Source organism: Lemur catta, chromosome 2 (assembly GCF_020740605.2).
Source record: "Lemur catta isolate mLemCat1 chromosome 2, mLemCat1.pri, whole genome shotgun sequence".
Lineage (NCBI taxonomy): Eukaryota > Metazoa > Chordata > Mammalia > Primates > Lemuridae > Lemur > Lemur catta.
Window position 1 is genome coordinate 59,346,445 of NC_059129.1, and position 23,796 is coordinate 59,370,240.

Below are 23,796 nucleotides of genomic sequence, written 5' to 3' on the forward strand. Positions count from 1 at the left end.
CAACCCCTTATGGAGCATCATGCCTGTATATATGGGAAGAAACTTTACTAACCCCCTCATTGCTCTTCCTCCACAGGGTTGCACATACAAACCACACTAACATTCAGTAGAGGTTTATACAAGCCACTTTCCTCCTACAAATAAAATCACCATTATTTCCATTTTGTGCATTGATTTGAGGACCAGAGCCTTACCCAAAGCCATAAAAGAGTCTGTGAGTGCCTCAAATTCAAACTCAGGCCCCAGTTTGATGACCAAACTGCAATGAATCAACCTTGTTATATTGTCTGTACATAGTCATCCCATCCCGAAGCTATGCTTCTACGAAGAAAGCAATTAGTCAATATTCTCTTGCCTCAGCCTCCCGAGTAGCTGGGACTGCAGGCGCACACCACCACGTCCTGCGTCAATCTTCTTTTACAGCCAACTCATAGATAACTTATCTTTTTTTTTTTTGAGGCAGAGTCTCACTCTGTTGTCCAGGCTAGAGTGAGTGCCGTGGTGTCAGCCTAGCTCACAGCAACCTCAAACTCCTGGGCTCAAGTGATCTTCCTGCCTCAGCCTCCCATGTAGCTGGGACTACAGGCCTGTGCCACCATGCCTGGCTAATTTTTTCTATTTTTAGTAGAGACAGGGTCTCGCTCTTGCTCAGGCTGGTCTCGAACTCCAGACCTCAAGCAATCCTCCCGCCTCGGCCTCCCAGGGTGCTAGGATTACAGCCACCGCGCCCGGCCTGATATTTTATCTTGAATTTACCAATTTGCAACAAATTTTACCAGCTCACAAAATCTTCTCATGTTGACCAAGATATCTTATAGTTATGAAAGAAATATTAATGCATGTAGAATGCTTCATTTTTATCAAAACTCCAGCCTGCCTTCAGATGGATTTTTATTAAATTCAAGCTGATATCTGTGAAGTCTTGAAACTATAGGCACAGGGTAATCTGCCAAGTGACTCACACAGCCCTTCTGAACAAAGAGACAGCAAGTAACATCTCAGGGAAGTTTGTTTCATAGCATTTCTAGATGGGTGCAGTGGAAAATGTTATCTGAAGCATGCATCTACTGCATCTGAAGCTGGCTTGGTGCTAACTAGAAGCAACCAAGTATACAATCCCTGCGATAAAAAGGTTGTTCTGCACTTAACATCTCACTCTAAAATCCTCAAACCCTTGCCAAGGATGAAGAAGCTCTACAACAAACATGAGAGTAAATCAAGAGAAGATGCTTCATCTTAATAAGCCAAAACTATGCCTTTCCATGTCATAGAAACCCCAGAGATAATAGAGTCAAAAAGATCTGAGTGTCCTCAAAAGTGTGGACTAAAAAAGAGTTTGGAAAAAATGAGACCATGTTCCAAACTACACCAGAAAAACATATTTCCATGAAGAGAATGGACAAAAGCAAATGGATAGACTCTGCTGCTTCCACTTCTGTATCCTCCCCTCTCTCGCAATAGGAAGAAAAACACTTCAATATGCATTCTGAAGATAACAGAAGCGAAAGCGATCCAAGGTCTTTATTATCCAGCTAATTCTTTCAGTAATCCAGTTTGTTTTTGTATGTAGAAGCAGCCACTATCTGTAGAGAAAATTGTAACTTAAGCCTGATATTCAACCATTTCTTCTGATATCTCTTTCAGTGCAAAAGTAACAACCACCAACATTAATTAAGTTCTTATTCTGAGCCAGGCTCTGTGCTAAGGACTTTACAAATATTCCTTCATTTAACACTCAAAACATCCATATGAGATGGGCAATACATTGTGATATTTCCACAAAACAACAAACAATAAATGCTAGCTATCATTTTTGCTGTGACTGTCATTATAATCAGGTATTGCTGTAGTGAGGAAAAACAGAGGGTTTGCAATTGGTCCAAGGTCACAGAGCTGGGAAGGAGTGGAGCCCAGATTCAGAGTGAGTTCTTTCTGGCTTGAACCTGCCAAGCATTTAACTGCTTTGGTATATGCCAGTAGACCAAGAAATAGAAAATCACATTAAAGGGAGCCAGTGCACTATTAAGGAGTAATAGAGACTGGAAACAAGTTTCTGTTCAAACATTTTAAAGCAATGGCATTGTGAGTAGTAAGAAACTATAAAATGTTTTCCTTCTCTGTTGTATATATTTATGGTGTATACCATTATGTTTATATGTTATTAATATATAGACATATACACACACATAGTGAAGTGATTACTACAGTGAAGCAGATTGACATACCCATCATCACACATAGTTACCTTTCTTGTATGTGTGTGTGTGTGTGTGTGTGTGTGAGAGAGAAAGAGAGAGAGAGAGAGAGAGAGAGAGAGAGAAGTACCTAAACCTAAAACCTCAACACCAAGTGAAGAGTCCAGCCGCCCATAACTTACCCTTAATTAATTATTATCTCTAGCGCACTTCACATCAAGCTACTTGACCACCAGATTAGAAAGAGATTCATTGCTTCATTCAGGAAATATGCACGCTTCCCCAACTGCACACCACAAGCCCAAGATCCTTGCCCGGGATGCATAATGCTGTGACAAGTGGGTAACATTCCTTCTTTGTTATTATGGCTCATCATAATTACTTGGAATAAAAATAATAAATTTTAATTCAGCGATGCCTATGGCCGTTGGGCATCTTAACATAAAAGAACGAAAAATATAATTAACTAAATCAAGGCAATATGCCTATTTCCATCCCAGCTCATTAGTATTAATTGATTGGGTTAATTCTCTTTTGTGTTTAACAGTACCCCTAAAAAATAATTTTTTTTAAAAATGAGGGAGGGTGAGAAAGAAGGAAGAAGTAGAGATGGTAAGTAGACAAAAAGTTCTGGATCTTTTTCTAAGTAAAGTGAAATAATAAATATAAGTTGAAGTTCTTATCATGATCACAAAAAAAAATCTGCTGTTTTTCAATAAAGTTCAGGAATCAGTGCATATAGCATCATAAATAATGACAGAAAACTTTGGTGCCATTTCCCAATTCCTTCCAAAAAAGTTTATAATCCTGCTTTTTACTATGTAAGTCATACTTGTAAGAAAAAAATGTCAATTCTATTTCATAGATGGAAATATGAGCAAGATACATAGAGTCCAAGACTCTTGAGACCCCATACAGAGAAGTGTTGGTTTTCCCAGTGTAAGGGCCTAACCCTCTACATATTAGGATGCTGGTTTCCATGAATAGAAAAATAATATAGAGGATGCAATATCTTCACAAAGTACTTCCAAATGTAGTTCTTAGGTGATCTAGTTTCACTGTTATTTATCACTAATCCTTTCAAAATATATGTACTTCAGATAGAATATATTCTTTGTAATACAGAAATGGCTGAGAAACTACTTCTACTATAATACTTCATATTTTGTTGGTTAAAATCTTTTGAAGAAATTACCTTTTGGCTTGAAATTTCTCAGGATTTATCTTATCCTGTAGATGGTATCAGAAAAATAAATAAAATTTCACTCAGCTATTTTTTGACACCATGAATGGATATGAAAAAGATAGACAGTAAGAGATACTCAGAGAGTGAGTTGCTGTTGATGAAAATGATGATGATGATGAATCAATTTTATGTTTGAATAGCTCTTTATTATCCTTCAAGTGCTTTCATACATATTATAGACCAAGAGAAGACATTAATGAGGTTTAGAGCTATACTCTATCAACCAGATATCTGAGAGTTGGGGTCCTTCACCAGTGAAGGCATTCTTTTAGAAACAAAAGTGTCCTTTAGAAACAGAAAATAACTTATTAATGGATTTGATATTCCTTAAAACTCATAGTAATATGCATATATGGGGGTGTATATTGTGTGTATATATATGTGAATATATGTATGTGTGTACATCTACATATACATGCATGTGTGTGTGTGTGTATGTGTGTGTATAATAAGTGAGAACTACTAAAGACAGTGAAAACAAATTAGCTGGGAAAAGTGATATTCAAGAGAGCAAGGGTTTAAAAAATACACTTCTTAAATTTCACCCAAGACCTGAGCTCTTCACCATTTACTTATCCATTTGTTCAATAATCAACACACAATTGTGAGCCCTCATCATGTGTCAGGCCCTGTGCTAGACCCTAATGAGACAACTGTGAATAAATTAGTGAAGTCCTTTGCCTTTTTGACAAACGACTTATTCTAATAGAGGAGACATATTGTAAACAAGTAAATTTATAATACATCGTGACAATAAGTACTAGGAAGAAAAGTAAAACAAAACCAAAGTAATAGGGAGCAGTTTTTAATTCTAGAGAGATGTCCAGCAAGGCCTCTCTGATAAGTTGACTTCTTCTCTGAGAGCAAATGAAATAAGTGACCAGCCGTGTGAATCTGGAGGAAGACTATTCCAGGCAACAGGCATCATGGGCAGGATCCTGAGGCAGGTATATTCATAGAAGAGCTGGAGCAGAATGAACGAAGATGATAAAGCCAATGAAGGGATCAGAGGTTAAATAATGGTAAGGACTTTGGAGTTTATTCCTGGTGAGATGAGAAGCCATTGGAAGGTTTTCAGGAGAGAAGTGACAAGCTGTGATGGATTTTTAAAGGAAATGGACTATAAACTGTTAGGAGTTTACTTGAGAAGGTAGCATAAAAGCGAAATACTACTGACTTAAACACATGAAGGCCTGTTTTTCTATCACAAAAAGTAATTTCAGAGGTGAGGAGCTCCATGCTAGCATGGAAATTCCAAAGTCATCAGGGTTCTGGGTTTCTCTTATTCTTCCATTTCCCCATGATCCAAAATGGTGGCTGAAGATGTAGCTATCACATTTACATACTAGCAAGTAGGAAGAGAAAGAAGGAAGGCAAATAGGGTGTGCCTCCTACTGGGTCAGCTCAGCTTTGGGAAACTTCCCAATGTCCTACATGATACTTCCCCTCACATCTCATTGGCAAGCTCTTAGCCACAAGGCTGTGTATAGCTACAAAAGAGGTCAGGAAACATAATGTTTTACCTGGTTACATTGTTGCCACAAATGAAATTGAGGTTCCACTATTAAGGAAGACAGAGTTGGAACCAATTAAGAGGCAACTTGGTCCAGGCCAAAAATCATGGTGGTTCAGACTAAGTTGGCGCCAATGGAGACGCTGATATATGGGACACATGTTGAAGATCCAGCCAACAGGATTCACTGATGAATTGGTCATAGGATGTGAGAAAAAGGAAGAGTCTAGGATGTCTCCAAGTTTTATGACCTGAGCCACTGGACACATGCAGTTCCAACAAGTAAGAAGAGGAAGGTCCTCAAACTTTAATTTTTGTGTATATATTAATATATATGTGATCAGAATATGTTTCAGACACAAATGACAGGCTTGTCGCCTCCTCTCCGCTATCCAGCTCTTATCTCATATTCTCAACACCCTGATTACTCCAGTTTGCATTTTGCCTCACTGCCCACATCACCTATTTGAGAACTAGAAATTTTACTCTTTTTTAATTTCGAAATTCTAAGGTGTACAAATGTTTTTGTTACATGGAAACATCATATAATGCTAAAATCAGGGCTTTTAGCATGCCTGTCACCAGAATAGTGTTCACACACTCCTTCCCTCCCCCCTTGTTGGTTTCCAATGTCCTTTAGGTATCTTTGTGCCCATGCATACCCATCGTCTAGCTCCTACTCTTTTACATCTACTTTCTAATTATTTTTTCTTTAATAATATTATACATTACTGACATTAAGTATTATTTGTCATTTTTTTATGTACCTCACACAGAGTTCCTAGGCCACATAAGAAGCATTCACAAATTATCAGCTGAACAAAATTTGAACTGTGCCCTTTCCCTGTTTCCATTCTTTCTAAAAGCTATGACCCATAGCTCTATGATAAACATCTGAGAGTTTCACTCTAGACAACCCTGTTCCCTGCCAACCACTCCTGTATCCTATTTGTAGTGGATAGAAATTGTTATCCACTACTTATGCTACTTATCCCATAAGTAGTGGATAGAAATTTTTATCCACTACTTATGCTCTCACTCCTACCAACTGTCCTTCTCCCCAAGAGAAATAGGGCATTCTTCAGATAACTAACTCTCCTTCTCCACAAGATAAAGGTTTGCCTTTCCAAACCTAGCTCATTTATTCTATGTATGAGAGGAAAATACTGTCTAAACCAGGAATATTAAGGAAAACCACTATTGGAAGGCAACAGTATTTGGGTTGTTCCCATGTAGAAATCCATAAGGGTGAGAAGCCAAGTGTGTGCTACACTTATCCCTGCCTTTCTCTTACTCTTTGCTCTCCCTCTGATGCCTTTTCTCCATCCTTACCTCTGGTCCTATCAATGTCATTCTTTGATTGAACCTTGACCTGGAAGTAATAACACATCCAGAGCCTCAGTAATCCACCACTTTTAGCTGGGAAACTTCCCCCAAATGGTTGTAGCAATATAAGGCCAAGACCCTTAAATGCCTGCAGGACACCTCACCTCCAGCAGCATTCGATTCCAATGGGGATATCCCTGGTTAAAAAGGCTTGTCCAGAGCATCTTTTCTCTGAGATGAAGCTTTAGGTTTGTAATCTTCCCTTGTCATTGCTAGTCCTTAGGTAGTTGATTGGCTGTCAATAGACTGGCATTTCCCATAGCCACTAGCTACACACACACACACACACACACACACACACACACACACACAAAGACAGGGCAAGAGCCCAAGCTGACAGACCATTTTTCCCCCAGTGGGCACTAATTAACTGATTCGACTGCAAACTTCTTGCCACTAGAGAAAGAAAAACAGCTTCCAGGATACAGAATGACAAAATGCCTAATCAGAAAAACCTGATTTAGTCCAAAAGAGACAAGTAATAAAATTACATTAGTTTATCCCCTTCAGAATATTTTATTTTCCCCTTCATGTAGCCACGCTCTTACTTTAACAAGAACAAATGTTTGCATAAGTGTTAAATATATTTATAGTGAAGAACAGTGTTTTAGTGCAGAGTTTTACAGATATCCATAACTAATCACATCTCCCAAGTAATTTCCATTTGCCAATGAACAGAGGCACTTTGATAACCATTCCTTATTATCAGCCACTGAAGTAGGCAATGATTTTTATTCTCATTTAACAGATAAGGAAACAAATGCACAAAGAGGTGAAATAACTGACTTAGCCATTTGACAATGTGGTGGAAGAACTGAAATTTGAATTCTCAGTCCATTCCAACTTCCTAGACCCTAGAGCTATGTGACCAGTTTTGCAGTAAGAAAGCCTATTTATATGACTTTCCACGGGATCCAGAAGTCAAAACCACAACAGGGTAAAAGCAGGAAGACATTGCTTTCTTGGCAAGGAATTTCAAAGGCAGCAGCATTAAATGATTTCAGGGCATTTTGCTATATTGTGGAGGCTGCCCTGAATAAGCATGACTAAAAAGTACTTAAATAAAGAAGCATATTCTTTGAGAGCACTGTTAACCTTCTTGTTTTTGAAAAATTAAAATAATCAAGCTCTGTGCTTAGGAGTCCAAAGACAGGCTTTTCGCTTTGAACCCTCTGACTACTTCTTCCTTTTCATAGTAAAATCTCAGTTTGGTCTGAGGATAAATTGTCAACTAAGTTTTAGAACTTACCCATAAAGTTACCCTCCCTCCTGCCCCCTGCGAGTGATAGAATTACATAGAGTAATGTCACTGATCTTCAAACTCCACAGACCTTTAATGTGCAGGAAGTTGAGGATGCTTGTATTGGTATCAAGCAGGAGCAGTTGGCCATTGTGCACTGTGACATTGTCGCCATCTTGTGGCACTCTTTCAGGAAACCAGCTGTGCACCCTGGACCATCTCCGGCAAAACTGAAAGGAAAAGTTGCCCTGGAAAACAGAGAAGTGGTTGTTTTTAAGCAGGGTGGTATAGGTGATCAATCAAAATAGAATCTTTTCAAAGAAAGTAAAATTAATTTAAATATTTCAAATGTTTCAATAAAATGAGTTACCCTTCTCTCTCTTGCACGACTAACCCAAACAGGAAAACATATGGAAGAGGCAAAATTATACTTCTAGTGCCTCTGTGCTCAGCCCCCGGGATTCTTCAGCAACATGCGGATAATGTTTTCTTACCTTCTCTTCCCCCAGCACAAGCCCCCTTCTACCTAACAGATGGGGTTGATTTCATTTTTTATTTTTACAGACATGTATTGAGTCTTGGACAAAAAGTCATAAATAGCCTGGAATAGGGAGAATTAAAATGTTCTGCTTGATGGGTGGCATTTTGCTTTATGTAATTGGTATCATTTTTCACTGACTCTGCTGCCAAGAGTCTCCTGTTTTATAGGAACATTCCTCTTCCCAAGTACTCAGATCCATCCTCCCACTCGGGCTTTTTTGATTTGATAGTATTGTTGCCTTTCCCTCTGTGCCGGGTGCATCAGTGCTGAACAAAGCTCATGCAGGCATAGACAGAACGCTGACCCACTTCAGATGACAAGCAAATAGCCCGGAACCACCACGGAAGGGGCAAGGAGCAGGGCTGAAGGAAGCAGCCCAGGAACGGAAGCAGCCCCTCTACCCCAGCCTTCGGTCCCTTCTCAGAACTTTTAGCTTTCCTGTGAATTTATGGTCACCACCATGGTGTCGCGTGTTTTTCAAAACAAGGATGTAAAAATCACAGAATGGTATTCAGCTCACACAAGAGTCTGAGAACACGTCGAAACATCTTGTGAGGTTATGGAACTATGATTATGATAAATATAATAAAATCAGAGCAGAGAAGGTGATTCCCTCTGGGTAATGCCTACAACATGTGTGTGTCTGTCTCCACAGTCTTCTTCCACTCAGACTCCAACCAAATGTGAAGCCCAAGTTGCTGTAGAACAGACCTCCTAGAAGGTCCTCTTGTGACGTGTTAGAAGCAAATGGGACAAAATTGTTAGAAGGGAAGGCTTGTTTGTAATATTGACAACTACACCTACATGGAGAATAATGCTCTGGAGTATTTCTGAGAGAGAAAATGGAAAAATGTGTGGCCAAAAGAGCCAGTATACTTTCCAGAAGAGAGTCGTGATCCCTAGGTCAATAGTTCCTGAGTTGCAGAACCAACTCAATCACTGAGCAGGCTTTGGGACAAGGAAAAGCATGCTCTTTTCATATTCTACATCTACAAGGCAGAAATAAAAGCCTATGGCTTATTCCAATCTAAGAGATGGAAAGACATAAGGCATAGTAACAACCAGTCCCAGCACCACAGAAAAAGAACAAGTTGCACATGGACGTCACCGTGAGCTGTACAAACCATGTCCCCACAATGACCACGGTGGGCTAGAAAAGCAGGAGAGAATTTTAACTGTCAAGCTGATGCCACTATAAGACTAGTGTAGGTTGGTAACATAACAAAAAGTGCTTCTTATAAAGCTATATACATTATGCATTCTTATAATCTTTTAATTCACTCTCACAGAATACAGAAAGAGGAAAGGGAGGCAAACAGAAGGAAAATGGAACGGAATAAAGTGGTGAGAAGGTGGAAAAACCTGAGCCGCTAAAGTCAACTGCGGAACAGGGTGAACTGGGTTATCTGTATTGTCACCTCAGAATCCACGAGAAAAGGACATTTGAAAAAGCTTGAATTTCCAAAAGGTCAGAGATCAGGAGGACTCTAGCAAGATCCTATCCCTTCATTTTAAAGATGATGTTTCAGAAAGTGTTTCTTAAGAGTTTAATGAAACGCAGATTGCCTCAGTGCCATCCTAAGCCTATGAAATCAAAAGCTCAGGAGGTGGGACCCAGGGATTGTAATTTTAATGATCTCCTCAGATGACACTTCTGCGTCAAAGTTTGAGATCAATTCAAGGAAATGGCTAGAGGGGAAGGGAGAAAATACTTCTTAAAAAGGAACCAACAAGTTTTCTCCAAACCAATGCCCAAAGCTCAGGGTCTTTGGTCAGGGTCACTCAAAGACTAGCTAGCTGGGCAGGGTGGTGCGTGGATGAACTATAAGAAGGAAGAATTTAGCAGCAGAACTTTCTGAGACATGAACCTGGTGGTCGGATCCACAGCTCAGCCTCAGAACTGCAAAGACAACAAGGGCTCATGATGGAACAACTAAACATTACTTAGATATTAATAACTTAAGGCGCCCAAAGGAAGACCATTCTATGGAGTCATCCATTAATTAACTTGAGAACGTTTTAAAATTTTTACGATTAACACTGGTATCTGTTACCTAGCTCTGAAGGAACTTTAAAGACCTCTCTTGCTCTGAAGCCCCTGTGTGTACCTCTAGTGCATTCCATGTTTTATACCATTTTGCCTGGCCTGTCAGCCTTCAAAAATTGCTAGACTCAGCCCCAATCCAGTAGGTGGGAAGGTCAAATAGTGTTATCTCCACTTTACAGTCTTTAAATGATGTGTCAAAGGCCGTAATGATGGAGACCGGCTGGCGTCATGCAAAGCAAGCTCTCACCTGAAGTTTTTCACTTACTGTGCCTCTCCTGCAAACTTCCCAAAACATCTGCATGGCTTTCTGCCTTACTTCATTCATGTCTCTGCTCAAATACCACCTCCTTCCTCAGATCACTATTTTACAAAGCACCTCCAATCGCTCCCTCTCCCCTAATACCGCTTCATTCTGGTATTAGATCATGTAACAAATTGCATATTTGGTTATCACTTATTGAGCTTATTCAGATGAAGCAGGGATTTTGTTTTGGTCATTGCTCTATCCCTATACCCCTAAAAAGTGTCTAGCACATAGTAAGTGTTTAATAGAAAGTGCTGAAACTATTTTCTTCTACCTGCTAATCCCATAAATGCTTTAATAAATCTCTCTCTCTCTCTCTCTCTCTGTCTCTCTCTGTCTCTCTCTCTCTCTCTCACACACACACACACACACACATACACACACACAATAGGTGAGCATATAAATGCCAAGACCTAAAATACTTAAAATGCTATATATCCCCTAGGTCTCCGGATCCATTGGGTTTGATCCACAAACTTTCACACTCTTTTTCATGTTTTCAAGCTCTACTGATGGACAGCGCTTCTAAATTGGAAACTGAGACTCAGATCCAGTCTCTCTATGAAATCTTCCACCAAATATTTTTTTCTTTCACCTTAAGTTTATCCATTCAACGTAGCAGATCTCAAATGAATACAAATGTTAAGCATTCAGTTTCAAGAAACGTAAGCTCCTTTGTGCCCCGATTTCTCGTCAGCAGAACAAAGATATCTTAAGATGTATAAATGTTTATTGCTGATTCATGCTTTTATACAAAACAATGACAAAATACTGGAAGTTCTAAAAATTAATGCAGCTTCAACTACTTAACAGCTACCTGGGGAAGTAGAAAAGCAATTTATCTATATGATTGCAAGTTGTCAGCATAATCCATGATTACATGCAGGTTGCCATAAGAATGTTACCTCTCCTACATTTTCACAGTTGACAAGGCTGGTGGCATCATGTCCCACATAGCACTCCCAGGGCAATGCTCTGTGAAGCAATGGGGATGGCTCACCTTCCAAGATCGCATCCTCCAAGCACTGTCACTTTGATCCAAACCATAAAGAATGCTGACAGCATTGATAAAAGAATTTTTTGTCTACACATTTGAAAACCTCTCTGTTGATACCAACATGGTATTTTTGGTGAAGGCCCTGCTCTGGATCACCAACCCAGCTCACAGGCCATTGCAGGTTTCACTTCCACCTAATATAAGCTCTTTCCCCCACAGTTCCTAAGGTGCTCAGCCTTTAGCTTTAGTTTCCTTCTTTGAGATAAACACATCACTCATTCCTCTTCTGGAAATGAAGAAAATCATTTCTTCATAGGCATACGGGGGCAGGTGTGGGAATAGAGATATAAAAACTGTCCAGAACATGCCCTCATCTTCACGTGCAGCCCCAAATAAAGAACAACAACAACACAAAAAAGCAAAAAACTTTCCTGCCTCAGCTAGGAAGCTTATGCAATTTGTTTTCTTCTTAGAGCATGTCAGCACTTCTCTGAACTTCAGGGAATGTGCAGTGTCTGCAAATCTTGCATGTCACCTTAAATGTACTTGCAACACCACCAGAGTTATCTGGAAAGAAGTCATTGATCAGCAAGTTGGAACACCGAGCAAAGACCTATTTGTGAGCATACGCATTGAGCTGGAGTGGCGGAGGAGGTGCTGTACGGGAATCTCTAATCACAGTGTCTCCTGGCTGACAAAGACACAAAAGAACTGTTCTGACACCTCACCAGAATGCCTTCTTCCTCAGCATGCAAATCCTAGAAATAGGAATAGACAAGTCCCTGTAACCAACATTTTCACCACCACTTACCCTCCTTTATTTTCTCCAAAGCACTTGCCACCTAATACACTGATACTGGTTCACAGTCAGTCAACCCCTGATAGAATGTAACCTTCACAAGAGCTTCTTGGTTTTCTTCTGTATCCCTAGTCCCTACAGTGATGCCTGGATGTAGGATGTGCCCCCAAAATATGTTGGAATGAATGAATGGTCAACACTTGCTTGGACTTAAAATCACTATGCTATAAGTGCAAATATTTTAATAACCAAAATAATTTGATATGAAGCTACAGTTTACTTTTATTCAGCACTTATTTACATAGAAATGTTTTTAATTTTTATAAAACCAACTTTATTTGCTTTTGCTTTGTGATATTCATTTCCTTTATGGATAGAACATCCGTCTTTCATTCTGACATAAATATAACATATTCTCCTTGATTGGCAGGGTTTTATATTTGCATGTTACTCTTCAACTGTTAATAACTTAGAATTTATGTTGGTGGAAAGTTTTCCAGTTTTCTTTGTGTTCTTATTTTTTCCCCCTAAATAGCTAATGTCCTCATGCCATTTATTAAATAATATTTGTTCTTCCAACTAATAGACTTGGCTATTTTAATAGTTGGATTATAATGTTGGGTGATAGTAAACCTGTTGGCCATTTAAAATCCCAAAACTTTTGTGTATGAGCTAATGTAAAGACATCTCTCCCAAATAAATGTGACTTCATCTTTGCTCCTAAGGTAGTTATATTATCGTTCTAAAAAATACAGATAGCTAGATAATTAAAGTAGGATTGATTCAATAATTAAGGCATAACCAATGTGCTATAGGAGTCGAGAGGATTAGATGGCTGACCCTGGGAGAGACTGCCTTACAGGTGAAATGCAGTGCATTAATTACCTTTTTCTTTTTTAACCTGAACACTACAGATAAATTAACACAGACTGAGATTATTTCAGCTGATTATGAAACAAAAGATACTTATGGTAGAAAAGTTAACCATCCACAAATCAGGATTACGAATAGCGCCTCTGACCTATAATCTAATAACTCTTTAGGGAACAAAAAGGAAATTAAATTAGTTTGGCATAATTTATTCTTACCGACCTCATGCTGGCTCTAAGTGATGACTTTCTTTTCTCAGTGCTTGTAAACCCTTCATGATTAGAAGATAACATGAAAAAGTCCTTCCAGATTGCGTAGCACACTGACGACTCAAAAAAAATGTCAACAATGCCTTCTTTTGCCAGAGATGCATGCCCAGTTCAAATGTACCCTTGGTCTCCCTTAGAAAACCAGGCAATTCACTGGCTTATCTCTTGGTTCTACATACTTCTAATCCTCCACGATTTTTCAAACATGGCTGATACCAGCTCAATGCTTCATATGTAACTAATTAGCACTTTTGAGCTTCAGAGGACTATCACAGCCTGCAAACAAAACAAATTTATAGCATCTTTCTTTATCTTCTCCTCCAACTGAATCTTCAAATTTCCTCTAATAGCATCTCTTCTGAATTTTAAGTCTGAAGATCATTCCATTTGCTGGAGAAAATAATGATGATGATAGTCACTGATTATTGAATGTCTCTAATGTCCCGGACATAGTGCTATACATTTTACTTACAGGATCACTAATCATCACAACTGAAAAATATATTCTCTCCACTTAAACCTTAATGCTAAAAATTTAATAACAATGGCCAACACTTACTAAGTGCCTCACTTAATAATCATAGACTTTTTTCAGACTCTGCCTGAACTACAGAGTAGATGGATCTCTGAATTCAACAAATGTTTATTAAGCACCCACTACACACCAGGCACTGGTATGGGCACAAAACAAAACCCTGACCTCGTGGAGCTTATATTTTAGGGGGATAACAAATAAATATATAAAACTAGTAGGCTCAGGGGGGAAAAACAACAGGGTGAAGTGGATCAGAAGTGCCAGGGTGGGAGGAGCTATTTTAAATGGAGTGATCAGGGACTGCACCTCTGATAAGAGGCTGAAGCAGAGAAGTGGATTGTAAACCAGAGGCTACTGAGGGAGGATCCTGAGAAGGAGCATGCCTGCTGTGCTGCAGGGGGAGGGAAAAGGACAGACAGGGTGGCTGAATCTGGAGGAAGGAACGCTGCACAGCTAGACAGCCTTTCTGGTGAGCAGTGGAGAACACTGCACAAAGACCTAGGTGGACATCAAGTTCTTCATGTCATAAAAAAAAGAATTATGTAAAATATTCAGCAGTACATAAACAACAGGGTGAGCAAATACAGTCCACAGCCCAAATCCAGTGCCCTCACTATTTTGCTATTGGCACATGGCCATGACAATTCATTTACATATTGTTTATGGCTTCTTTCAGTTTGTGACAGAGACAACATGCTCCACAAAGCCTAAAATATTTACTCTGGCTCTTCATAGAAAAAGTGTGAGGACTCCTGGTACATTCTAATTCATACCATCAAGATAGTGCATCTACACTTCATGTCATCAAGATGAAATATGTTCAAAATGGAACTTTCTGTAATTAAAAATAAGTAACTATAATGCAACTACCTAAGAGTTCAAGGAGTGGCAGCAAAAATACCTTAGTAAAGGATATATACTGAAGTACTAGAAACTGGTTCAATTCTTCCTGTTTTCCAGTGAGCAATAAGCCAGGTCTCAGAAGGCCACATAAAGGCAAGTGGAAGTGCGGGCAGGTGTGTGTGTGTGCATGTGTGTATGCATGCCACTCACATGTGCATGCGTGCACACAAATACACACACACACACAGTCTTACAGCCAAGTCAGAAGACTGACAGATACATGCTAGCCTTTTTCACAAAGCTGACACACTGCCATTTAACCAGCGAGCATGGAGCACGTGTCTCTGTTCCCAGTCACTAGTAAGAGACAAGGTTAACATTTTAAGTGATGGACTACAGCATGTTATTTCCCCATGCAATGGACCCATGACTGCGCCGCCTTCGAAAACACTTAATTTCTGTGATTGAATACACAGGAGCGCACTTTCTCTGCTATGAACGGTTGACAGCTCCTCAGTTTCATACACGGGGGAACCTTTTTTTCCTCCCTTTCTTTTTTCCCTCCCTTTTATACCTGAAGGGAAGCAAAATGAATATGTGGTGGCAGAGGAAAAAGGAAGAAGCCCAGAGACTGAAAACCCACTTATAAACATCAGTGTGTTTTTCAATAAAAGTATTCACTGCCATCTGCTCTAATTACTTCTAATGTTTGGGCTACCATCTTCATACAATAAAAAGAACGATCTCCTCAAGGGCAAAAAAAATTTTTTTTTTTAAGGAAACAAAGGGTTGATTACATTTAGCTTCCAGGCTAAAAAAGGCCAGTGAACAATCAATTAGGAGAATGGGTAGGTCTCTGATTAACACAAACAAAATGGTCCCCTTAGTGGTTCCCTCCCCTTTCTTCTTTTCCTGCCTCTTTGGAGTTGTGCCCACAGCTCAAGAGGGCAAGGAGCTGACTAGGCACATTTCTGGATCTAAGGTTATTTCATACCAATTCTTTACATTTGGATCAGAACCAGACAAAGCCAAATCTTGTCCCAGTCTTCTGTTGACATCAGACATGTCCCAGCTTTGACAAATACTGAATACTGGTCTGGATATTCTACCAAGATCTCAGATTACCTTATGGGGTAAACTCCTTAAGGGCCACCCAAGACTTGAACCCCTCTAAGGAAGCGAGAGCCACCACAGCCTCAGTAAACTCTCCAGGAACAGAAATGATCCAGACCAGGTCCATCCAACCTAACTGAAGCACATGGAGTCCAGGAAGAAAGGGAACAGCAGGAGAAACCTGACTTGCGCAAAGGCTGAGTCTAGCAACCTTCTCAAATCCTCAAATTCAAACATGCGACCTATATTGAGCAGAATTCTGAGCCCCTAGGCCCCCCCCATCCCTTGGTATATACACCCTGTATAATCCTCTCCCTTTTAGTAGTAGCAGAGCCTGTAAATATGATGGTATATCACTCCCACGATTAGGCTATGTTAGAATACATGGCAGTGGTGAAAGAATTTTGCAAATATAATTAAATTCGGAGATCAGCTGACTTTGAGTTATTCAAAAAGGAGATGAACTTTACCTCAGATGAGCCCTTAAAAGACAGATTCTACCACTGACCTTGAAGGACAAACTGCCACGTGGCCAGGAAGGGACTATGTGGATGAGACCCAAGAACAGCCTTTAGGAGCTGAAAGTGGTCCTGGCCAACAGCCAGCAAGAAAATGAGGACCTAAATCCTACAGTCACAAGGAACTGACTTCTGCTGACAACCTGAATGAGCTTGGAGGAAGACCTCGGGCTCCAGAAGAGAATATGGCCAGGCTGACACCTTGATTCCAGCCTTGAGACCTTGAGCAGAGAACCCAGCCACTCTGTGTCCAGACAGCTGACTGACAGAACTGTGTGATAATAAATAGGCATTCTTTCAAGCCATTAAGACTGTGGTCACTTGTTACCCAGCAAGAGAAAACTAACATGCTACCATCGCAGCCTTCTTGGGAGAGCAATTTTCACAGAGAACATGTTCAGGGTCCCCACTTTGTTGAAGTTTCTGCTCCAAAGGATAGATAATAACAAGGTCAAGGTAAGCTGCCAGTGCCGGGCAGAAGGCCAGGCTGTTCTCTCACTGCATAAATGACTCCCCACACACAGGGCATGCAGCACAAAAGACCTGAAGCAGGCCTTTCATTTGCTCAGGAAGAGTTATGACTACCAGAGATACACAGTAAATGACACAAGGACTTCTATGGAGTCACAACCTCTCTCTATCCAGGCTACAGAAATGCAAATCTTCCTGATTCTGAACACAGCCATGACATGTGTCTTTTGGGAGATACTAAGAATTTTTTCAAGCCTGTATTCTGACTTTACTTCTGAGAATGGTACTGGAATATAACTGGTATCAATAGCACTACTCTTTCTCTAGCATTTGACTTTTTATTCCCCCACTTGGGAAGGAAGGAAGGAAGGAAGGAAGGGAGGGAGGAAGGGAGGAAGGAAGGAAGGAAGGAAGGGAGGGAGGGAGGGAGGAAGGAAGGAAGGAAGGAAAGGAAGGAAAGAAAGGAAGGAAGAAAGGAAGAAAGAAAAGTCAAGGCAATCCATTACAGGGGAAAAAACCAAGTTCAGAAACCAGAGAAATCCATCCTGACTTGGTATCTTTACTGGTCTTGACTAAGTAACTTTTTCTTAATTCTTTAAGCTTCAGAGTAGAGGTTAATGTACTTTTTAGGCAGGACAAAGGAACTATTAATTTAGGTTTTTAGATCTCCTGAAAGTAGCATTATGTATTATTAAGCATTCATGTATGTATTTGATAATGCACAAGGTTATTTGTGTTAATGCTAATACTACAAAATTATCACTCCTACCTGAGGAATGAGGAAACCAAGAAAGATGTGTTTCAGAGCTGAGATGAATTCTCAAGAACCTAGGATTTGGGAAACTTGTTTTCCTCTCCACTATAGGGCAGAAGCCCCTCTTGTATATAAAGATTATGTTGAATAAAACCATCACCGAACCTCTGTGAACATTCACTGAGAGCTCACAACAAGCCAGGCATTGTGGTACCTACCCATGAATGCGTAATTAAATTTCTAAGCTCTTAAAGCCTAGTTTCAAATGCATTGTTCGCTTTAGTCCAAACGCATCTGCCACACATTGTCCCTTTTCCGCCAAACCATGCTTATTGGTTCCAAATGCAATGAATCATTTACTGACTTGAGCGACATGAGAAGTAAACACCAAGGTTAAAATGTAGAGATAATTAAATAACACCAACTACCAGTAACAGCAGTCCAGGCAAAGGAGGAAATAGACCCAGAGATTTCAGATAGGGCAGTCTGATGGAAACCCTCCACTCTCAGGATCAAAACCACATGCCATTATGACATGATGGAAAAATAACTGCATTTTATTTTTCAAATTTTCATATGCCAGTTATCAATATGGGAAGAAGCAGCAAGCAATCAGGAGGTGACATAATTTAAATACCCCAGTGATTAAAAATAAAACATCCAAAAGTCAACTATCACATATTTAGTACATCAAAGCAGTGTGCTTAAAGCTGTTTTTTACAATATATATCTCTAATGTATTTCTTTGAACTGTTGATAAATATGATTAATTAAACACATGCATTTTCCTTTGCAGTAAATTCTTCTTTAGAGAAAACTCCATAAAGCAAACAAAAGCCTTTCCAAAAATTCATAAATCTCAATATAATTTCCAGATAGCAAAACACACTTTAATCATTTGTTTTACAGTCACCTGGAATTCATTGTATATAATTCACATAATGTATAAACATGGGTGTATAACATACACACATCAGTTTATACAAACACTTGAAAAACTCTCCTTATTGTGTGTCTTTAAAGGCAGAAAACTCAGAACCATTGGTGAATACTAAACAATCCACAGGAATAGTTTTCACCGAAGAAGCCCTTCATGGTTTGGAAATCCAAAAGCCACAAAGACCCTCATGAAACAAGCCTTAAGGCAGCAGTAATCAACTACCTGGGGATTCAAGGAGGAATTAATTCAATAAACCGTATTGGAGAGTTATCAGAGCCACAACACCTCTCAGGAACATGTGCAAAATTCCTTTCCCCCAGAATTCTCCCAATTTCGGGGAATTACCCCTTTGCCAAAAATCAATGTTTGACTTGCTAAGGATTATTCACGTGGCTTCCTTTTGCCTTAAGAAAACAGAAACTTTTTATTTCCCCATTTTCCCAATGAAAAGAAATATAGCTCCCAACAAGCCCCTGTATTACACCTCAGGGTTAATGAAAGCTTAGATATCTGTTCCAATATCTCATTTTATTCCTGTGAAACAAAGTGACTGCTACAAGATTACCAAATGAATTGAGTAGGGGTAGAGTCAGGACAAAAGTCAAATTAAAGTGATTTTTGGTCTTTTAAATTTTTTTGACGGGCAATCACTATGCATTCCAGTAGGTCTGAGCCACATGCAGACACCACGAAAAAGCTGACAAGCATGCAGCACAGCTTTCTGTCACTCCCCACCTTTCACTAATTGACAACGTTCTGATATCCCCCCTCCAGATGAAGTTTCCCTTGCCTAGGATGTACCCAAAGTAGCTTTTTGTCTTTGTTCTAGAAAATTGAGATAGAAAAAAATAAAACACCTCTTTTCTTTATCAATCACAGGATCCAGAAAGAATTAACCTTTCCTTCTTAACCCTCCTCCTTCCCATTATACTCAACTAATCTGCAAGTCTTTAAGCTTCTCATATGGGCAGACCAAAGCAAACCTAAACCATGCTTAGCTTAAAACATTATTTTAAGCCTTTCGAACAATTTGAGAACATTTAAAGACAATGTAAAGAGCATAAAAAATTGAAACCTTGCCTGATTCCCTAAGCAACCAAGATGATAAGAAGGCACCCAAAGAATGTTTAAAGGATAGGAGGTCAAAGTAGAAGATACATGAAGCTTAACTACATTCTGCAGACTAAGCAAGAGATTTGGATTTTTAAAGATAGAACTTAGGCTAACCTAAAATTTATATAAAAGATGCTTGTTTATTTTAACATAAGGAAAATCTTCATGACATTGTATTCAGCAATGATTTCTTGGATATGACACCAAAAATAGAGCAACAAAAGAAAAAATAGGTAAATTGGACTTTATCAAAATTAAAAACTTTTGTGTTTCAAAGAAAACTATCAATAGAGTGGAAAGGTAACCCATGGAATGGGAGAAAATATTTCCATATCATATATCTGATAAGAGATTAATATCCAAAATATATAAAGAACTCCTACAACTCAACAACAAAAACTCCAATTTAAAAATAATGGACAAAGAACTTGAATAGATATTTCTCAAAGAAGATATACAAATGGTCAATAAGCATAGCAACATCGTTATTCATTAGGAAAGTGAAACTCAAAACCATGAGATACTATTTTGCACCATTAAGACAACGATTATTTTAAAAAAAAAAAGAGAGAGAGAACAACAAGCGTTGGAAAGAATGTAAAGAAACTGAAACTCTTCTAAGTTGTTGGTGGGAATGCAAAATGGTGCAGCCACCGCAGAAAATGGTATGGCAGCTCCATAAAAAATTACTAAGATTACCCTATAACCCAGCAGTTTCAGATATATGCTCAAAAGACTTGAAAGCAAGGTCTCAAAGAGATATCTGGACACCCACATTCATAGCAGCATTATTCGCAGTAACCAAAAGGCAAATGCAACCCAGTGGTGTCCACTGACAGATGAGTGGACAAACAAAATGTGGTAAATCCATGTATATACATACAATGGAATATTATTTAGCCTTAAAAAAGAAGAAAATGCCGATACATGCTACAACGTGGATGAATCCTGAGGACAATATTATGCTAAGAGAAATAAGCCAGACACGAAAGAACAAATATTGCATAATTCCACGTATATGAAGTACTTAAAGTGGTTAAATTCATGGAGATAGAAAGTCTCTATGAACAGGGGCTGTGGAGAGGGGGAAGAGAGAGTTAGTGTTTAATGCGTATGGAGTTTCAGTTTGGGAAGATGAAAACATTCTGGAGATGGATGGTTGTGATGGTTACATACAATGTAAATGTACTTAATGCTGCTGAACTGTACACTTAAAGATGGTTAAAATGGTCCATTTTATGCTGTGTATGTTTTACTACAATTGTTAAAACTCAAAACAAGATGTTTCTTTGTATTTAATAAAATCACCAATATTCTTGGGATCCTTATGCCTCTAGACTAAACAATTGGATTAAAAATTGAACTTTCAGTGCTTTCTCAGAGCCAAGTTTGGAATTGGGGAATTGGAGAACATCTAATCTCCTCATTTTACAGATGAGGACACTGGAGTCACAGACGTTAAGTGACTTTCCCTAGGTCCTAAAACCAGATGAAGAAATGAAAAAACAGAAAAGAAGGCAACCCTTGCCTCGCTGCTCTGTGGAATGTGGGTTTCTCCAGTTGGCTCTGTGTATGCATGTGTCCACAAGCCCCATTCACCCCTCACCCTACTCCCCTGTGAGAACACAGAGAAATCATCTGCAGTCTTCAGACACACTCTGCTGCTTCACATCCCTGTGCCTTCATTCACAGAACTCACCTCTATGACCTCCATCTAGAAGAGCCTTTCAACCCAATTCTACCAGGCAAACTCATTCTTCAAAAGCCATGTCATCCCTCTTTCTCTGTGAAGCTTTTGCTAGTGCCCCTCACCCCAAAGCAGAGCTACCCCCAGCCTCTTACTGCTTCCACCAGGCTTTGCACATACGCTGTAGTACTTTACCCCACACTACTTCACAAACCTTGGTATGCTGTGGCATTTTCTGTCCACTCTCAGTGTACCTAAGCCAAATGAGAGGAGAGCTTCTCCCACTTCTTCAATGGGAGAGCTTAATGGAAAAGGCACTGTATTTGGTTCCCACATTCTGCAAATAGAATTCTGCAAATTCTAAAAGCAAGGGACTGCTTTGTCCTTGCCCAGCAGCAGAGGGAAAAGAGGGCACTGGTTTGGGAGCAAGATGCATGTCACTACTGGAGGGACAAAGACGAACATAGATCCCACCAAAGGGAACAGATATGCTGTGATTTAAAGAGATCTTTCCTCCCAAGAGGTAGACTGGGTTATTGGGGGAGAAGCAAAGCTACACACTCTAAAAAATGATGGGCCAGGCAGTCAGAGTGTTGCAGACTGAGGACCACAGCAGGAGGATCTCTGATGAACCCACAGAAAAGCCCATGAGAGAGAACACCTGTATATCTCTCATACAAACAGCACTCACCTCAGGCAGCAGGTGGACCTGACACATATGTCTCCTTTGGCCCTAGCCCCTTCTCTCCCTGGGCCAACTCCTGGAGGAAATGAGGAAGGAGATGGGGTGGAGAGAAAGAGCCATTCCCCACCCTACCCCACACACAGGCTTCCAAGATATCCGGGGGCAGAGGAGTCTTTAAAAACTGGACAAATTTTGAGGTTTCAAAATTATATTGGACTGAATTGGAGTTAGGAGATTGTTAGAATTCATCAAGACTGACGTGTTTGAAACAGGTCATAAGATAAGGACTTTAAAGTAGTCCTTGTTTAGCAGGAGGTTACAGGAGACCTTGGTGGGGGGCATTTCGGTGTTGAGGGGCTGTCAAAGCCAAGCGACTTGGGGGCAGATGGGCTAGAGGGAGGAACCAGAAACAGCCAATGCCACTACCCTGTCAACCAACACAGCTATGAGGGAAGGAGAGATTCAGCCACGTGACAAAAGGGGCCATGGGTCAAAGCAGGCTAAGGGGAAGTCTGCAATTCTTTATTTAAGATTAAACAGCTACGTACTGAGGGAAACGAGCTAATCAAATAACTGAGATAGAACATGCAGAAAAGATGTCGGGCCATTACCACATCCATTGCTGCTGAGGAGAGGAGGCCACCTAGAACACAGCAGGGATCAGCCCCCTTCTCCACTCACCCCACACACTCCGGCAGTCCCCAAGCATCCATCCCCTTCCTTCTCCTCTGCACGTTCTTCCTGGACATCGTCACCTCCTCCCGTGGCCTCTATCATCACCTACCTCCTAACCACTCTCTAATGTGTATCTTGAACCCTGAACTGAACGGTTTGAACTGAAGGAGAGTGTCTGAACTCTCTTCAAAACATGAACTGGCTGAACACCTCCATTTGTGTGTTATGTGGAGCAGTCGGCCATAACACATGAAAAACTACATTCATTATTTTCCCCTCCCCGTAAACTTACTCAGCCATAAATACCTGAAATATTTCTTAATGGCACCACTACCAAGTTTTCAGAGTTCCCCAACTCCAAAAATAGTCACCCACATCTCCTCCTGTCCTTCACCCTTGACATCTAATAGGTCATCAAATCATGCCCCCTACCTCATAAATGCCTCTTAGTTCATCCTTTCCTTCTCCATGTGTGGAGCTACTGCCATAGTTTAAGAGATGTTCATCTCTCACCTGGATCTTCTTGACTGTAGGCTCCACAAAGGCAGAGAGGATGTCTGTTTATTAGAGCTTAGCACAGTACTTGGCACATAGTAGGTTTTTAATAAATACTAAGTGAATGGATGAATGCTGAATGGATAACCACTGAATGCAATAGCTATTCTGCTCTCTCTGCTTCCACTTTTCTCACACCCTTCCATTCTCCTCCTTCCTGCTAATATTCCCTTCCTAGAGAAATTAACCTCATTCATTCATTTTCTCTCCCTCTCCCTCTCCCTCTCTTTATCCCTCCCCTCATACACGCAGAGTCACACACCTGGCTGGGCCCCACACACACACACGTTTAGAATACACAGGGTGTGGAACTTAGAAAAGAACTGATTCCCAGTGCCTAAAGTTCAAACTCAAATAAGCATATAACCCTCCTCCCACAGAACCCTCCATATAACCCTCCACCCAAATGACTCTCCATAACTGCTCTCCCAGCCTCATCTCAGGCTCCTCCCATGCCTCCACTGGATCCTGCACCATCCTCAAGTCATACCAAAAGCCAC

The 23,796-nt window shown here is 40.1% G+C and overlaps 1 protein-coding gene across 1 annotated transcript in view; it reads right to left on the reverse strand.

The window, feature by feature from the left end:
• The window catches only part of PKHD1 (PKHD1 ciliary IPT domain containing fibrocystin/polyductin), a 414,564-nt gene that overhangs the window by 272,729 nt on the left and 118,039 nt on the right, over window positions 1-23,796 (reverse strand). Inside the window, exon 36 of the mRNA XM_045543725.1 lies at window positions 7,672-7,828. Within this exon, the coding sequence (XP_045399681.1) occupies window positions 7,672-7,828 (157 nt within the window). The remainder of the gene's footprint in view (window positions 1-7,671; window positions 7,829-23,796) is intronic.